This window comes from Syngnathoides biaculeatus, chromosome 4, assembly GCF_019802595.1.
Source record: "Syngnathoides biaculeatus isolate LvHL_M chromosome 4, ASM1980259v1, whole genome shotgun sequence".
NCBI lineage: Eukaryota > Metazoa > Chordata > Actinopteri > Syngnathiformes > Syngnathidae > Syngnathoides > Syngnathoides biaculeatus.
Window position 1 is genome coordinate 33,041,545 of NC_084643.1, and position 18,946 is coordinate 33,060,490.

General features: G+C 42.3%; 1 protein-coding gene across 1 annotated transcript in view; it reads left to right on the plus strand.

Annotated features, from left to right (window-relative positions):
- The window catches only part of ddr2l (discoidin domain receptor family, member 2, like), a 28,820-nt gene extending 13,056 nt beyond the window's left edge, over positions 1-15,764 (plus strand). The window contains exons 8-18 of the mRNA XM_061817717.1: positions 122-311; positions 2,109-2,355; positions 2,499-2,564; positions 2,651-2,793; positions 5,103-5,214; positions 6,264-6,380; positions 7,023-7,416; positions 8,553-8,750; positions 9,539-9,773; positions 10,192-10,341; positions 13,277-15,764. Of these exons, the coding sequence (XP_061673701.1) occupies positions 122-311; positions 2,109-2,355; positions 2,499-2,564; positions 2,651-2,793; positions 5,103-5,214; positions 6,264-6,380; positions 7,023-7,416; positions 8,553-8,750; positions 9,539-9,773; positions 10,192-10,341; positions 13,277-13,411 (1,987 nt within the window). The 3' untranslated portion in view covers positions 13,412-15,764. The remainder of the gene's footprint in view (positions 1-121; positions 312-2,108; positions 2,356-2,498; positions 2,565-2,650; positions 2,794-5,102; positions 5,215-6,263; positions 6,381-7,022; positions 7,417-8,552; positions 8,751-9,538; positions 9,774-10,191; positions 10,342-13,276) is intronic.
- Positions 15,765-18,946: the final 3,182 nt, after the last annotated feature.

Below are 18,946 nucleotides of genomic sequence, written 5' to 3' on the forward strand. Positions count from 1 at the left end.
CAGTAACATATGCCAAAAGGTTTTTCAGATTTCACTGAGGTATTGATTACAAGCAGATCTAGATACAACGACGAGACAGGAGTCACATGCTCCTTTTGACCAAACTCTCTTGTCCCAACAGAAAGTTTTCCGGTGGTCTGGGCCAGCTAACAGACGGCGTAATAGGGCTGGATGACTTCTTGTTGACGCGTCAGTACCACGCATGGCCAGGGTATGACTACCTGGGCTGGAGGAATATTTCGATGGGTACAGACCACACCGTGGAGATGGATTTTATCTTTGACCGACAGAGGAACTTCACTTCCATGAAGGTATGTTCTTATTTAGAATGGATTCCTTCGCCTGATTGGCCACGTCCTGTTTGTCAAGTCAAGTTTATTTTTGTAGCTCTTAACCAAAAAAAGAGACTCACAGGCCTACAGTTAGCAATGACTGACAGCCACCGCAAGCCTTCTCCAAGTCCACAAAACACTTGTAGACTGCCTAGGCGAACTCCCATGCATCAAGAACCCTGCTGAGGTTGAGGAGTTGGTCTACTGTTCCATAGCCAGGACAAGAACCACACTTCTTCTTCTTTTTCTTTCGGCTTGTCCCGTTAGGGATCTCCACAGCGTGTCATCTTTTTCCATCTCAGCCTATCTCGTGCATCCTCCTCTCTAACACCCACTGTCCTCATGTCCCCCCTCACAACATCCATCAAACTTTTCTTTGGTCTTCCTCTCCCTCTTTTGCTTGGCAGCTCCATCCTCAGCACCCTTCTACCAAAATACTCACTCTCTCGCCCCTGGACATGTCCGAACCATCTAAGTCTACTCTCCTTAACCTTTTCTCCAAAACATCCAACTTTGGCTGACCCTCAAATGGACTCATTTCTTATCCTATCCATCCTGCTCACTCTGCGAGAACCTCAGCATCTTCATTTCTGCCACCTCCAGTTATGCTTCCTGTTGTGTCTGCAGAGCTACTGTCTCTAATCCATACATGATGGCCGACCTCACCACTGTTTTATAAACTTTGACCTTCATCCTCACGGAGACTCTTATGTTACATTGAACACCAGACACCTTCCGCCAACTGTTTCATCCCATTTCTTCACTTCCTTACCACACTCTCCATTGCTCTGGATTGTTGACCCCAAGTATTTGAAGTCGTCCACCCTCGCTATCTTTTCTCCATGGAGCATCACTCCTCCTCCTCCGCCCCTCTCATTCACGCACATATATTCTCTTTTACTACGGCTAGTCTTCATTCCTCTCCTTTCCAGTGCGTGCCTCCAGCTTTCTAATTGTTCCTCTACCTGCTCCCTGCTTTCACTGCAGATCACAATATCATGTGCAAACATCATGGTCCAAGGGGATTCCAGTCTGACCTCGTCTGTCAGCCTATCCATTACTACTGCAAACAGGAAGGGGCTCAGCGCGGATCCCTAATGCAGTCCCACCTCGACCTCAAAATCTTCTGACACATCTACAGCACATCTCACCGCTGTTCTGCTGCCCTCATATATGTCCTGTACTATTCTAACATATTTCTCGGCCACACCAGACTTGCGGATGCAGAACCACAGTTTCTCTCTTGGTACTCTGTCATAAGCTTTCTTCAGGTCTACAAAAACACAATGTATCTCCCTGAATCCGAAATTCAATATCCTGATGGAACCTCCTCTCCAGCACCCCAGAATAGACCTGAGCACGTATGCCAATTAGCGTGATACCCCTTATTTGGAAAGCACCCACTGGTTCCCCCTTCTTGAAAAGGGGACCGTCACCCCAGTCTGCCAATCCAGCCCAACATCTTTCACCTTCACCCAAATACTGTACCGTCCTGTGTGCTGTAGCACTCTGATTTTGAATAAACACCTGTAACTTCTTCTTGTGTCCAGCAATTCTCCACAGCTGGTGGTCTTGTTTTATCCACTCTCTTATTTAATAAAAGCTCCTTCACCAAATATTTTTTCACCAAATGGCGTTCTTTGTGCGGCGTAAACCTCTGCTTCATCACACTAACTTTAAGAAACTTCTCTATATTCAAACTGATGATCTTATTTGGAAAAAAAAATATTGATTTGATTGTTATTTTGAAAACCTTGCCCATGTGATTCCTGACAGGTTCACAGTAACAACATGTTTTCCCGCGGCGTGAAGATCTTCTCATCGGTGTCGTGCTGGTTCAAGCCCCGCCCCTCATCCCTGTGGGAGGCAGAACCTGTCGTGTTCCACACGGTTCTAGATGACCGTAACCCGAGCGCTCGCTACGTGACCGTGCCACTGGAGCGCCGTGCTGCCACTGCGCTGCGATGCCGCTTCGCCTTTGCAGACACCTGGATGATGTTCAGCGAGGTCTCCTTCCAGTCAGGTGACACACACGTATCCACACACACACACACACACACACACACACAACACACATCTAAAGAACACACACATATACATACACATCCATATATTTTATACTTTAACACACACACACGTTTCTGTCTACTTTCTGTCATTCATCAGAAGACGCGTCAATGTCTGTGACTCCACCGTCCGTTGGCGAGTCCAGCACAGCTTCGCCCGTATCAGGTATAACCTTTCAACTGTTTCTGTCTTAAAATTCTCTTCGCCGTCTTTGCTGCTCATCCACCATCTTGTTCGGTGTCTCCTGCCAGCCGCGGTCCCGTCTGCCAGCGCGGCGCCCGAGAGCAGCAACGCGCCCATTCTGATTGGCTGCCTGGTAACCATCATCTTGCTGCTGGTCATCATCATCTTTCTCATCCTGTGGTGTCAATATGTCTGTAAAGTTCTGGAGAAGGTAAGGGTGATCATGGAAATGACTCTAGTGTTATAGACACAGAATAAATATTTTCCATTAATATTTCAACATTCATCATTGTTCACTGGTAGTTGGCTTTGTGGACCTTTGTGGGATGGTGCTTTAACTTGCATTAGTTTACAGGGCAGAAGTGACACATTTAATATGGCGGCCACAGTCAATTATCCTAGAAAGGAGGTAGAACCACGCAGGTGGATTATATTTTGTGCAGATGATGTAATCTGAAGGAGGTTACTGACTGTAAAGTAGTGGTAGGGGAGAGTGTAGCTCGACAGCATAGGATGGTAGTATGTAGGATGATTCTGGTGGTGGGTAGGAAGATTAAGAAGACAAAGGTAGAGCAGAGAACCATGTGGTGGAAGCTGAGAAAGGAAGAATGTTGTGCGGCCTTCCGGAAAGAGGTGAGACAGGCTCTCGATGGACAACCGGAAGACTGGACGACGACAGCCAAGGTGATCAGAGAGACAGGCAGGAGAGTACTTGGTGTGTCATCTGGTAGGAAAGGGGAGATGGAGACTTGGTGGTGGAACCCCAAAATACAGGAAGTCATCCAAGGAAAGAGATTAGCAAAGAAGAAGTGGGACACTGAGAGGACTGAGGAGAGGCGAAAGGAGTACATCGAGATGCGACGTAGGGCAAAGGTAGAGGTGGCAAAGGCTAAACAAGAGGCATATGAAGACATGTACACCAGGTTGGACACGAAAGAAGGAGAAAAGGATCTCTACAGGTTGGCCAGACAGAGGGATAGAGATGGGAAGGATGTGCAGCAGGTAAGGGTGATTAAGGATAGAGATGGAAATGTGTTGACTGGTGCCGGTAGTGTGCTAAATAGATGGAAAGAATACTTTGAGAAGTTGATGAATGAAGAAAATGAGAGAGAAGGAAGAGTTGAAGAGGCAAGAGTGAAGGACCAGGAAATGGAAATGATTACTAAGGGGGAAGTCAGAAAGGCATTACAAAGGATGAAAAATGGGAAGGCAGTTGGTCCTGATGACATACCGGTAGAGGTATGGAAGCAATTTGGAGAGATGGCTGTGGAGTTTTTGACCAACTTATTCAACAGAATACCAGCGGGCAAAAAGATGCCTGAAGAATGGAGGAAAAGTGTTCTAGTTCCCATTTTTAAGAACAAAGGGGATGTTCAGAGCTGTGGGAACTATAGAGGAATAAAGTTGATGAGCCACACAATGAAGTTATGGGAAAGAGTAGTGGAGGCTAGACTCAGGACAGAAGTAAGTATCTGCGAGCAACAGTATGGTTTCATGCCTAGAAAGAGTACCACAGATGCATTATTTGCCTTGAGGATGCTCGTGGAAAAGTACAGAGAAGGTCAGAAGGAGCTACATTGTGTCTTTGTGGATCGAGAGAAAGCCTATGACAGAGTACCAAGAGAGGAACTGTGGTACTGTTTGCAGTGATAATGGATAGGCTGACAGATGAGGTTAGACTGGAATCCCCTTGGACCATGATGTTCGCAGATGGTATTGTGATATGCAGTGAAAGCAGGGAGCATGCAGAGGAACAATTAGAAAGATGGAGACATGCACTGGAAAGGAGAGGAATGAAGATTAGCCGAAGTAAAACAGAATATATGTGCGTGAATGAGAAAAGTGGAAGGGGAAGAGTGAGGCTACAGGGAGAAGAGATAGCGAGGGTGGACGACTTCAAATACTTGGGGTCAACAATACAGAGCAATGGAGAGTGTGGTCAGGAAGTGAAGAAACGGGTCCAAGCAGGTTGGAACAGCTGGCGAAAGGTGTCTGGTGTGTTATGTGACAGAAGAATGTCTGTTAGGATGAAGGGCAAAGTTTACAAAACGGTGGTGAGGCCGGCCATGATGTACGGATTAGAGACGGTGGCACTGAAGAAACAACACTCGGAGTGAACAGGTTGGATAGGATTAGAAATGAGCTCATTAGAGGGACAGCCAAAGCTGGATGTTTTGGAGACAAGATTCGAGAGAGCAGACTTCAATGGTTTGGACATGTTCAGAGGCGAGAGAGTGAGTATATTGGTAGAAGGATGCTGAGGATGGAGCTCCCAGGCAAAAGAGCGAGAGGAAGACCAAAGAGAAGGTTTATGGATGTGGTGAGGGAAGACATGAGGGCAGTTGGGGTTAGAGAGGAAGATGCAGGAGATAGGCTAAGATGGCAAAAGATGACACGCTGTGGCGACCCCTAACGGGACAAGCCGAAAGGAAAAGAAGAAGTCAATTATCCTAGAAACAGACTTAATATTAGGGTGTATGTACTTTACATTTGATGTCTATGGTTGTTCCTGGCTCACAGGCTCCCCGAAGGATCCTGGGCGAGGAGGTGACGGTGCGATTGTCGTCCTGCAGCGACACCATCATCCTGCAGACCCCCCCTGTGCCACCTCGTTCTGGACAGTCCCCAGGAAGTATGCCATTGGTTGGAATCGTGTCAGCTGTACATTGTCTGTGATTTACAGCAGGAATGCTCAATGCATCGATTGCGATCGACCGGTCGATCGCAAGGGAGTCTTGGTCGACAAATAAATAAAAAGGCATCAGCCAATGTTCCCTCTAAACTGCGCGCGTCCGCAATTGTGCACCGCTGATGCAGCCTCTTTGCAGATATTCTGGGTTGCGCACAAAACAAAAAAAAAATCCAATGCAAACAGAAAGTACAACATATAGCTATTAAGTTTGTGGCATTTTGCAATGTGATTCAATGAGTCAGGGATGACTGGTTGTTACATCCACTGGCACAATTCACATACGTACTGTAAAAAAGGAGAAGCGACGGATTTCTTTTAGGCAACACACGGAATTTTCTCTCCGCCACACTCTTTTTCCTAGTTTACCTTACACCCCTCCCACCCCACCGTACACTCATAATTACAAATGTTACAGTATTTACGGAGCCGATCAATGTGTTTCATGATGAAAACGTCCACCACCCCTGCTTTAGTTAGCAACAGAGTCTGGGCAACGTAGAGCAAAGACGAGGCTTATGTTTATTTTTTACATTAATGGAGAAAGTTAAAAAGGAAATACTGTTGGAGTATGTGAATAATTGACGAAAAAGTGGTTAAACTGGACGAGATTTTCTCTTTTACGAGTGGGAAAGGTCTGGTCTCAAGCCAAAGTAGAAGGTGCAGGATGAGATGGTGTGTCATTTTAAAATTCCACCTTGGCACAGCCTGATCCAGGATGAAAGCACAAAAAGCTAATTCATCTTTTATATATAGGAGGTTTGGGAGCATCATCATCATCATTTCTCCCCAATACAACCCCCCACCTCACCCCTCCCTCAGTCGTCGGTAGCTCGCGAGAGGGTGGCTGCTTGAAAAGTAGATCTTGGGGTAAAAAAGTCTGGGCACCCCTGATTTACAGTAATGACAGCACACAACCATTTGAAATGCCTCTGATGAATAAAGTTCAGATGTTGTTGTGGGCCCTCACGTGTGGTCATGTGTCCCTCTAGGCCTGGTCCAGTCGGACCCCCACTATGAGCGAGTTTTCCTTTTGGACCCCCAGTACCAGAACCCTGAGACATTCCGGAACAAACTGCCCGAACTATCGCAGAGCGCCGAAGCCTCAGGTCAGCCACATGCTGCTTCACTTAACTTTTCCGGCTGTGTTGGGAATCACTTCCCATCCCACTGTCGAATCCCTTATATGGTGAATTATCCATTTCGTCGTGCTGTTTGAATGTGTAGTTAGTGAGTATAAGTTATCTCCTGTATCGAGCTCTCTAGTATCTCTCAATCCTTTTGAAAAGTAGTGAACAACGGATAGTCATGACAAAAGCAATTTATCCCATGATACAAATTATTTTGTTCTCTTCTCCTGACTGATTCAATGAAATAATGAAATCCCTTTGATGCTGTGGAAGTGCTCTGCGGTTAGCTAAACACTAACATAATGCAAAATGCATAGTTGCACTAGTGGAATTTAGCAGACATTATCACAGTAATTTTAAACCTTTTGTGGTATTCAGTACAGTAACTGTATAGTGATTAAGGATTAGGGAATGAGTGAATGATTTCAAACACAGCCTTCTTCTTCTTCCTCCATTTCTTCTTCTTCTTTTCCGGCTTTTCCCTCTACATTCTCCTCACGCTGACTTCTTGTCACATGACTTCAGCCTGCCGCCCCCAAAGGTGACAAAGATGAGAAAGAAATGCCGATGTCAGCATTTTATTCCAATAATAATGAAAGGTTTTACATTTTGTGGCGGCAGGGTGCGGCGGCGGCTACGCCGAGCCCGACGTGACGCAGTGCACGCCGCACCAGTGTTTCCATAGCAACGCGCCGCACTACGCCGAGACGGACATCGTGCGCCTTCAGGGCGTGACGGGCAGCAACATGTACGCCGTGCCCGCCCTCACTGTCGACTCACTGACGCGCAAGGACATCTCCGCCTCGGAGTTCCCGCGCCAGCAGCTGCTCTTCCGCGAGAAGCTTGGCGAGGGACAATTTGGCGAGGTGCACCTGTGCGAGGCCCAGGGGCTGGCCGCCTTCCTTGGGGAGAACGAGGAGGAGGAGGACGGAGGCGGAGCCAGAGGGGACCGAAATGGCTGCGGCACATTGGTGGCAGTCAAGCAGCTACGGGCAGACGCCACCAGCCAGGCCAGGTATGATTGCAGGAACTTTGTCAAAGTGTGGTACCGGCACCACTAGTTGTAAGGGGGCTTTCTCTAGTGTTACGTTGAAGAATCTCTAAGTACAGTTCAGTTGTATTTAACATTTTAATACAATACAGTGCTGTGAGAAAGTCTTTTCTGCCTTTTGAAATTCTTATTTTTTGTCAGTTTCTCTACTTGATCATGTTTACTGCCAGAACAGGGAACCCGATGTGCGCAGTCTCTTCCTTATTGTTGTCATGAACACTGACAGTAACTAAGGCAACGGAGGCCTGCATTTCATTAGATGTCCCAGGTTTCTTTGTGACCTCCATTTGTGGATCATTTCTGTCAACATGGTTCAGTGGAGTCCGAAAGCTTTAGAAATGACTTTTATAAGTTACAACCCTTCCCATACTGATAGATGTCCATTACTTTATCTTTATTTTATTCTTTAATTTCTATGAATCAGGCCATTTTGTTGCAGCTTTTTGAGATCTTTTGTCAACGTCCTTCTCTCAAACAAGTTATGATTTCCTGTTTGAATAGATCAGGCAGGATGTAATCAGGCTTGGGTGTTGTCAGTGAAAATTAACTCAGCTTTCCAAAAATGTGGTTAGCCACAGTTCCTATTTAAATGGGGGGGATTACTTTTCACACAGCTTTAAATATTTTTTTTCCTTAATTAATAAAATCACAATTTAAAATTTACTTCGGTTATCTTTTTCTGATGTTTACATTTTTTTTAAATGATATTAAACTTAAGTGGTCAAAGTATGCTAAAAAAAAACAAGAATTGAGAAGAGACAAATACTTTTTCCACTGCACGGTACATTTGCAGATTTTAATGAGTTGAATTTTCCTCTATTTAATTGAAGTATTAATGTTCAAACTTTGCAGTGTTTCACTACACACAACTGTGTGACAAATGTCTACCATACAAGCATATGATTTTATAAATCGTGGTTGATATGCACACACGATCACTGTGAACTGTACAATCCAAATGTAGGAATGTGCCACCTAGTGATGGACCGTATAATTTTCATCCCTCTCACCACACGTCGCCGCCATAGGACAAAGACGCATAATTTGTCGTGGACTGATAATCTTTGGCTAATTGGACAACATTGGATTCTTTCCCGTAGGAACGATTTTCTGAAAGAGATCAAGATCATGTCGCGGCTGAACGATGCCAACATCATTCGACTGCTGTGCGTGTGCGTGACGTCCGACCCGCTGTGCATGGTGACGGAGTACATGGAGAACGGCGACCTCAACATGTTCCTGTCGCAGCGCGAGATGGAGAGCACGCTCACGCACGCCAACAACATACCCTCCGTCAGGTGAGCAGTTTTGAAAACTGTGGGGACCCCTGCCAGAAATCGTTCATCCTGGTAACTAACCAAAGCCCATACCCCTGATAGTGAAGAAAATAATACCCCACAAGTTAGCCAGTTGATCTTAATCAATATAATATTAATTTATTTCATTAATATAATAAAACTTAATCTTAGCATTGCGTAATCAAAATGTATTTATTGATTTCTTTAGTTTATTAATTATTGTATGTTATTTCATATCGGGTTAATTTATTGATGCATATTAAAATACAAAATAACAGTAACATCAGTCATTTTGCATGTCGTGAAATCATATATCTGGTGACTGTATTTAAAATGAATTAATTTCAAATATTACACTGGAGACATTTTAATGAATTATCATATTTCCATATATATTTTTTTAAAAATGTGGTTTTGAATGTAATTATAATTCAGTTATTAATAATGCATTAATAAAAGTATTTTTTAGGTTCTATACAGAGTAAAAAATATAAAGTAGTCAAATCATAATTTATTATAAAATTCAAAAATACCTTTTGAAATAAAATCATATTCATTACTTAACTAACTACCATTAAAAATTAGAATTTATTTTGAAATAAAAAACTGAAACATTTGATGAAAATAAACATGTCATGCATTAGAGATTACTCTAATTATTGGTAAGTTAGTTACATACTTTAGTTTTTTTTCCTACAAATGAGCTGTTCTATCTATTTGTGTGAGTATGAGTATAAAAGTGTACCCAGTGTGTACTCTGTGTCACCCATGTGGTTGGTACCCGACAGCCTGGCGGACCTGCTGCACATGTCGGTGCAGATCTCGTCGGGCATGAGGTACCTGGCCTCCTTGAACTTTGTGCATCGGGACCTGGCCACCAGGAACTGCCTGCTGGACCGCCGCCTCACCATCAAGATTGCCGATTTCGGAATGAGCCGAAACCTCTACAGCAGTGACTACTACCGCATCCAAGGCCGCGCCGTGCTGCCCATACGCTGGATGGCCTGGGAGAGCATCCTGCTGGTGAGCATGTCATCCACCCATTCATCATCATATCTATAGGATTGTCAATTCTAGAAAGAGTCAAAAGTGACAGCCATACTCTGTTTGGGCTTTACACACGCATACTTTTTTGAGTTTCAGGTGCCTAAACTTGGCATTACTTAATCTTTATCTTCTGTTCCGTCACGTTGCTGATTGCATATCTAAATTGATGCGATGCTGCCATCTATAGGAATCAGTTCACCATTACAGTGACTTATAATCCTGAATTTCACTGACAAGCTGGGGGTGGGGTGTTCAAAAGCTTTTACATTGTTTGAAAAGTGATGAATTGTGTTTAAAGCATGTGATATAGTTAGAATCCCCCTCCCTTCCCTGCAAAACTGACAGTGAATCCTTGGTCTCTAACCTTCGAAATTCTCTCATGACCTTGACGCAGGGCAAGTTCACAACCTCCAGCGATGTGTGGGCATTCGGGGTGACCTTGTGGGAGATCTTCACGCTGTGCAAAGAGCAACCTTACAGCCTGCTGACTGACCAACAGGTCATAGCCAACACTGGAGAGTTCTTCAGGAACCAGGGCAGACAGGTCAGAGCATTGGCACCCTGCACCGGACACTGTCAGTCCCAAAACAATTCATATACAGGCCAGAGCAATTGCACACCACCCAATAGATCAGAAAAGTACAAATATAGTAAAGTCTCGGTTCTCGCACGTCCCCGTTTTTTAACAAGTCGGTTTTCGAGCAAAAATTTCGAGATTTTTTATTTTTTTTTCCTTCTGTTTTCGAACGAAAATCGGTACTCGAACGCCCCCGACAAAACCCGGAAATAACATATTGCACGCGTCCAGACCAGCTGACCCACGACGCGCTTTGTTGTGAATTCCCAGGCCGCCGAAAAAACCCGGAAATAACAAATTGAGCGCAGCGCAAGCAGCTGACCCATCCACAACGCGTTTTGTTATTGTCAAATCAAACTCCCGCCGAAAAAAAGCCCAGAAATGACATAACGTGCGTGGCGCAACCAGCGCACTTTTGTTATTCTGTATAATGAAACCTCTGTACACAGACGTGGCCCGTTAGTGACTGCTGTTTTTCTTTCTTATCGAGGACTACCGTAAGGCAAGTTGCTTGTTTAAAGTTATTCTACACTTATGTTTAAAAAAATAAATAAAAAGTTTACAAGGCTGGGGGCCGAGTCGCTACAAATACAGCTATGCACTCCCAGCCCAGCGTACGCTACTACTAAAGCATAAATTTTAAGCAAAAAAATAAATATATTTCTTAAATTATTTGATTATATAAAGTATTTATTTCTATACATGAAGAGTTTGTTTTCAAACCGAGACATAGGCATTTTTTTCAGATTTACGAAACTCGCGCCAAAATTATCCAGCTCCGAATGGATAATTTTGGCGCGAGTTTCGTAAATCTGAAGAAAATGCCTATGTCTCGTTTTGAAAACAAACTCTTCACATGTATTTCTACTTTGCGGTTTATTATCAGGAAAAGCTTAAAAATGCTTTAAAAAGCCAATTTTTTTAGGCTTGGAACACATTATTTCTTTTTCCATTCATTGTAATGGGGAAACATCAATTCGGTTTTCGAACAAATCACTTTTCTCGAGCCATTATCGGAACAAATAGTGGTCGAGAACCGAGGCATTATTGTACAGTGGTGTGAAAAAGTGTATGCCTCTTCCTTATTTATTTTTTATACACTTACATGTTTACTATCATCAAAAAAAAATTAAATATTACTCAAACACAGCACAAGTAAATACACACAGTTTTTAAATGACGTTTGTTTGTTTTTTATATATATATATATATATATATAATATATATATATATATATATATATATATATATATATATACACACACACACACACACACACATATGATGAAGGGAGAAAAAATATCCAAACCTACATAGCCCTGTGTGGAAAAAGTGATTGCCCCTAAATCCAAGAAGTGGTTTGGCCACCTTTAGCAGTAGTAACTGCAATCAAGTGTTTGTGATAGCTTGCAATGCGTCTCTTTCAGCACTGTGGAGAAATTTTGGTCCACTCATCATTGCAGAATTGTTGTACTTTAGCAACATTGGGGGGTTTTCAAGCATGAACCGCCTTTTGTAGGTCATGCCACAGCATCTTAATAGGATTCAGGTCCGGACTTTGACTAAGGCCGCTCCACTTTTCTTCAGTCATTCAGAGGTGGACTTGCTGGCGTGTTTTGGATCATTGTCCTGCTGCAGAACCTAAGTTCGGTTCATCTTGAGGTCACGAACAGACAGGTGGATATTCCCCTTCGGGATTTTCAGTAGACACCGGAAGTCGTAGTTCCATTTACAGCAAGCTTTCTAGCTCTTGAAGAAGCAAAACTGCCCCAAATCGACACACTACCATCACCATATTTTACCGTCCCGATGATGTTCTTATTCTCAAATGCGGTGTTACTTTTACGCCAGTTGTAATGGGATACAGACTTTCTAAAAAGTTGAACTTTTGTCTCGTCAGACCACAGAGTATTTTCCCAAAAGGCTGAAGGATTATCAAGATGTTTTCTGGCAAAAGTGAGACGAGCTTTAATGTTCTTTTTGCTCGGCAATGGTTCTTGTCTTGGAACTCTGCCATTCAAGCCATTTTTGCCAAGTTTTTTTTTTTTTTTTTTTTTTTAACTCTGGTGGAGTCATGAATACATAGCATGTTATCGCAAACGCTTAATTGCAGTTGTTGTTGCTGAGTGTGGCCCAACCAATTATTAGTTTTAGGGTGCCATCACTTTTTTCACACAGGGCCATGTAGATTAGATTTTTTTCCCTCTTCCTTAATAATAAAAGCCGTCATTTAAAAACAGCATTTTAGCTTACATATCAGAAAAGTTTTTTTTTTTTTTTTTTTTTTTTTTTTTTTAAATAAATAATAATAATTTAAATTCCCACAGACTGGCAAGAATAATTGTACACGATGGTACAGCTGTACCGTCAATCACCTCACCGATAGGCACAAGATGGAATACTATAGATGAGTTTCAAAAGAATCACACATGATTGTAGTTATTATATAGCTATATTACCGTATATAATTATTACAATAGATGAGCCAAGTAAATCAATAGCTTGGTAAGGCAAGACCTATCGCACGTGATTGAGTAGGTCATTAATGTAAATGGCTTAGAGTTAGAGAACTCACACACAATTGAATACATAAAAAAATATTATCTCCCAGACCAGTAATGTATATAACCTAATGGACAAATTGGAGGAATCGGACATGCTGGAATACGTCAGCAAACTAAATTTTATAACCCCAGAAGCGTGTCATTGGACATTACGGAGTAGCTTGACAATGTCAATTACACTGTATACAAACTCCACAAACAGGCAAGAATAATCTCATTCGATGGGATAGATTGTTACTTCTTATCTTCTGATAGACAGACCAAATTAATGGCATATGATTGAACAGATTACTGTACGTTGTTTGCGTAACACACTGACCTAAAGCCCCTCATGACAGGTGTTCCTGTATGCTCCTCCACTCTGCCCCCCCTCCCTCTTTGAGCTGATGATGCGTTGCTGGAGGCGGAACATCCCGGACAGACCCTCCTTTGAGGGGCTCTACCAGGCCCTCAGGCCCCACGTCAACCAGTGACCAGGACCGGGACACCGAGGATCCCAGGACCCCACGACCTGGCTCAGGTCAACAGGAGATAAATGGAAGTCTGGGAGAAACATTTCATTCATTCGTTTATTTTCTGAGCCACTTATCCTCACAAGGATCGTGGTGGTGCTGGAGCCTATCCCAGCTATCATCGGCCAGGAAACGGAGCACACTCTGAACTGGTTGCCAGCCAATTGCCGACAGACAACAGTCTCACCCAGAATCACACCTAAGGCTAATTTAGAGTCCCCAATTAATGCATGTTTTTGGGGATGTGGGAGGAAACCGGAAAGCCCGGAGAAAAGCTATGCAGGCACAGGGAGAACATGCAAACTCCACACAGGGAGGGCTGGGATTTGAACCCCAATCCTCAGAACTGTTGAGGTCAAAGGTCTGACCAGTTCCTGCACCATGCTGCCAGAAATATTTCAAACTTTACCCATTTTATTTAAAAAAAATGTCTTTAAAAAAATCTTTTTAGCTTTTTACCCTCACCTTTTTGGCCTTCAAAAACTATTTTCTCAATCCTGTGGTCCTTCTTCTCATAGAGATAGCACTGCGTTGCGTGTGTGTTAAATGCGTGGGAGCGTGTGTGTTTGTATACGCTTCCTGTCCATTACAAATACTTCCTGTTTGTGTTCAAAGCACACTGGAGCTCAGAGGATGGTCAAAGTTTAAGTTTTATTTTATTTTATTGTGTCACTTTGTTGTTGTGTCATCATTGTTTAACAAACACCCACTTACAAGCAACACATTCCACTTTGTATGTTCTGAGCGTGCCAAATGAATACAACTATGAATGTTTACAAATCTGATCATTTCAACTTTATGGACAAAAAAACAAATATTGTCTTATTTGTGTCAGAAATGCACAATAATGCAGAAACTGTTACGCTAACTTATTCATTAGGTGGCAAAAAACGCACATGCAAACTCAGACTAGCTACCAGCTTACAGCCAGTTGGTTAGCAAAGACAAATTAAACGTTAATTTTTTGTTCTTTTGACTCAATTTCCTAGTGCAAAGATGAGCTGTGAGTAGAGCCTAGCTTGTTGGCCACAACAAATTCAATGTGATGCTAACTTTTTGATTCAATTGTTTTTATTTTGAACAAATTTTCACTAACACACACACTAGCTGAGGCTAGCGGCCAGCTGTACAGCTGGCTTGTCAGTAGCTAGTTTCAGATTTAGCTTCCTCGCAATGCAAATTCTTTTGGCTCAATTTTCCTAGCATACATTGAATCGCAGGCTTGCTACTGGCTAGTTTCACTGCTAGCTTGTTAGCATTTACAAATTCATTGTGACACTTATCAGTTCTCCTTTCAAGTTAATTTTTGATGTTATACCATTGCTCATTCGAGTAACTTGTTCTCCGTGTAAAATTTAACGTGATGCTAACCCGTTCTGACTTTGACTCTTAGTACATGTGCTGGTTCAATGTAGTGGCTAGCTTCACAGCTGGTGTGTTAGCGATGATCATTTTTTTTGGACTTGATTTCCTAGTGCACATGGTAGCGTAGGCTAGTAGTTATCTTAATTGCTACGTTGTTTGCAATGACAAATTCAAAGTGGTGCTTCTTTTGTGTGTCGAATTTTGACTTTTTCTATTTGGTTTTGTTAACCTTTTGCTAACTAGCTTGATGATGTTAGCATTCACACGCCCAGATATTTCAAAAACAGAGTCGTAAGCAAAAGTAAATGCCCCCTTTAAGCTAAAAGTGTCGTCTACTGGAGTTTTTACACACAAAAAGAAAAAAGAACTTGGTAGCACCAGCATTAGTGGCTAAACAGTTGCTAGCTCACTACATCAATATTACGTTTTTGTGACCTGTTTGCGTACTTTTTCTGGTCAAACATTTAGTTAGCATATAAAACATAACACTAATCCTTACGTTAAAAATACCATGATTTTTGTCAGCTTTTCTTTTTTTTATGTTAATACTTTTGTGTTATTTTGTGTTGATTTTTTTTTTCTTTTTTTTTTTTTTTTTTCCCAACCATAGTTCTGGGATGCCGCGGTTCATGAGAGCTAGACTGCACGCTTTGCCAAACGCCACATGCTATGCTAAATGCTCCGTGGTAAATGTCCAGAAGCAAGGAAACCACTAAAGTCAAGTCCATCTCCCAGAATGCTTTTCTTCAGTGAGCGTCTAGCTGAGAAATGGGTGACTCCCAATCAAACCTACATAGATTTTTTTTTTGTTTGTTTGTTCATATCATTTAGATTATTTGCAGCCTTGCGTTATTTGATCCACATTTTTTTGTACATAGAACATCTTGAATATGTCACCACAAGATTTGTAATATGCCATCCTGGTTTTGAATAAAAGAGTGACACCACCCACAGGCATTTTGCCTCATTTCCTCCACACCCTTATTTGAAATTAGTATTCGGCATAGACCTCAGAAAAGTCTAGAACACATTTCTCATACCTTAAACACAAATCCAAAAATTCTAACTATATTTCCAAAACCCCTGACTTCCTGCAAAACTAAACAACTGCCACAAAGCAGACTGAGTCAATCAAAAAAAAAAAAAAAACACAATAGAACATTGATTACACACAATATGGAAAAAGGCAAACACAAAGGCAGTAGAAATCATCTTTAGCGTTCAGAATATAAATGCAGTTAGGAAAAAAATTAGCACACGTTGCAAAAAAACTATACTACATAGATAAATGTACTAGGTCTACGAGTGTAATAGAAAATGGATGTACTGAAATACCTTTTTGTGTACGGCACTCTATAGCAGTGATTTCCAACCTTTATAGAGCCAAGGCACATATTTTACAATTGAAAAATCCCACAGCACACCAACAAAAGTAAATGTCACCAAAAATGGATAGATTAAATACTGTATGTACTTCCTGCCATCTAGAAGAAGAGGATTTTTTTTTTTTTGTTCTGTCTGCCAATGTGCCTCCTGGCATAAATAGACGAATAAAGATACATTGTTTCTTGGAATAAATGTTTTTTTTTAGCCATTACATAAAATTGGATAACTTCCCACCGCACACGAATGTACCCCGGCACACTGTTTGCGAATCAATGATCTATAGTGTCATACTGATAAAGACAGTGGCGTGTTCACGTCTGAATTTTCAGCCTATGGCGAACACTCTGAATCTGATTTGGTTGTGCTGCACTTGCTGTCGCGCTTCCCTCATTGTGAAATCGGCGGCAAAAAAACACTGTCTGGCCCCACGGGCCCCCTCGTTACGGCCCTACACATCTGCATCTTATTGGTCCAGCTACTGAACCTTTCATCTGCACCAGATGCTCGTTAAATTTTACAACTTTAAGAGCGTGTGCCGCTAGCGGCTAATGCTAACGTCACAAATGCACCACATGAGCTGTAAAATGTTTAACCCAATCAGTATGTTTGATGATTAGCATATTTTACTGTACTGTAAAGCATCTCTTGTGTACAGTGAAGGCGACCGACATGATTGAAGACATTCTGTGATGATAAGAAATGACGTACAAATCTTCTAAGTTTTACTCTTTCGACATGCTTTCAACACAACTTATCAAAACTTTTATATACGCAATACACAAAATTTTTAAAGTACAGAATTCCTTCATTCTTGTTCTGACTCTCTGGCAGTCAAGAAGTGGGAAAATGAAGACTCCCATTCTTATCCAGTTCTCCAAATAAGAGACACGGTGTGCTTTCTTCAAGCTGTTTGTCACTCACAGATTTGGTTTACTCTAAAACAAAACGCACAAAAACAAAACAAAAGTGGATTAAACATTGCATATCCAAACTTCAAAATGTTCATCCATCCATTTTCTTCGCCGCTTATCCCCACAAGGGTCGCGGAGAGAGCTGGAGCCTATCCCAGCTGTCAACGGCCAGGAGGCGGGGTACACCCTGAACTGGTTGCCAACCAATCGCAGGGCATATTGAAACAAACAGACGCACTCACAATCACATCTAGGAGCAATTTAGAGTGTCCAATTAATATTGCATGTTTTTGGAATGTGGGAGGAAACCAGAGGGCCCGGAGGAAACCCACGCAGGAACAGGCAGAACCTGCAAACTCCACACAGGTGGGTCCGGGATTGAACCCGGGACCTCAGAACTGTGAGACGCTTTACCAAAATGTTCAACCAAACCAAATATTCGTAGGTATCTACAGTATATCTATCTATAAGTATCTGCTTGCTGTACTCTATATGTGAAATGCTACAGATAGGTTAACAGAAATTGGCATAGATGTTAGTTTTTATAAACCTTATGTTTCAATTCCAAAATGTTCAACTTACTACGTTTCATCTAATGAAGGTTTATATCTTATTGCTGTCATATGTGAAGTGATGTAGATGGCAGTGTGTGCAATGCTTACGTGCTTGCATGTATGTGCATCCACATCTCTGGGTGTGTGTGTGTGTGTGTGTGTGTGTGTGTGTGTGTGCATGTACCGTACATATGGTATGACGTTTTTGCACGTACGCATGCATATGTGTCTCGCAAGTGGGTGGCAGTGTGCGTGTGTGTGTGTGTGTGTGTGTGTGTGTGCGTGCACGTGTGTTTTACAGCGTTCCGGTGGGTGGAGGAAAGTGCTTCAATTTCACCTTTGCTTTTAAAGCATCCTGAGCTCCAAGCGGGAGATACGAGGGTGGGCATGGAGACGGGTGCCCCCCCCTCCCTCACCCCCATCAGGTTGCCCCCTCACGATCCCCCATTAAAAAAGGAGACAAAGAATGTTACTTTCCTACTTACCTGAGGATCAGCTTTCAGTTTTCGCCTGATTCCATTTTTCTTCTTGTGGCACGTCTTTGTACACCCACACGCTACAACCACGGTTCATCATCATCATCATCATCGTCCTCACTGTCATTGAGAAGGCTCCCCTGGAATTCCTCACACACCAGAAGGAACAGATAATTATCTGCTCTGTGTGTGGAAAGTTTGGACTAAAGCACTCTTTTTTTTTTTTTTTTTTTTTTTTTTCCTCCTTACCCATTTTACTACACTAACTCCCGCTGGTCCGCTTTTTTGTTTCACTTAGCATCAGCGGCGGTTCCGCATCGCCATTACAGTGTGCGGACGTGTTATTCATCACTGGATGCCTCGCGGCATTTTTTAAATTATAGTTAATTACGCATTTTATTGTGAATGCTAACTGTAGATTGTGTTTCCGCCATAGTGTAATCATAGTTGTAGACATGTTTATGTCGTGCATCATTTTGTTGTACCCCAAGTTAGTGTTCTGTCTATTTATTAATAGGATTGCAGACTAGCTTGATTCTGATTGTCGTTTTTAAAAACTAACAAAAAAAAAAACACCAATCGAGATTACAATTGTGACAAAAAGATGGCTTGCATCCAAAACCCATTAGGTGAATTTTTCCGCAAAGCCACTGACTTTTAAGGCCCACAAAACTGACTAAAAAGATGCTTTGTAAATTAGCACACCACAATAACGAATGTTGTTAACAAGCCAGAAAAATTTGCACAAATTATTAAATCGCAGACTCCAAATTGACCCTGGGTGTGATTGTGAGTGCGACTGTT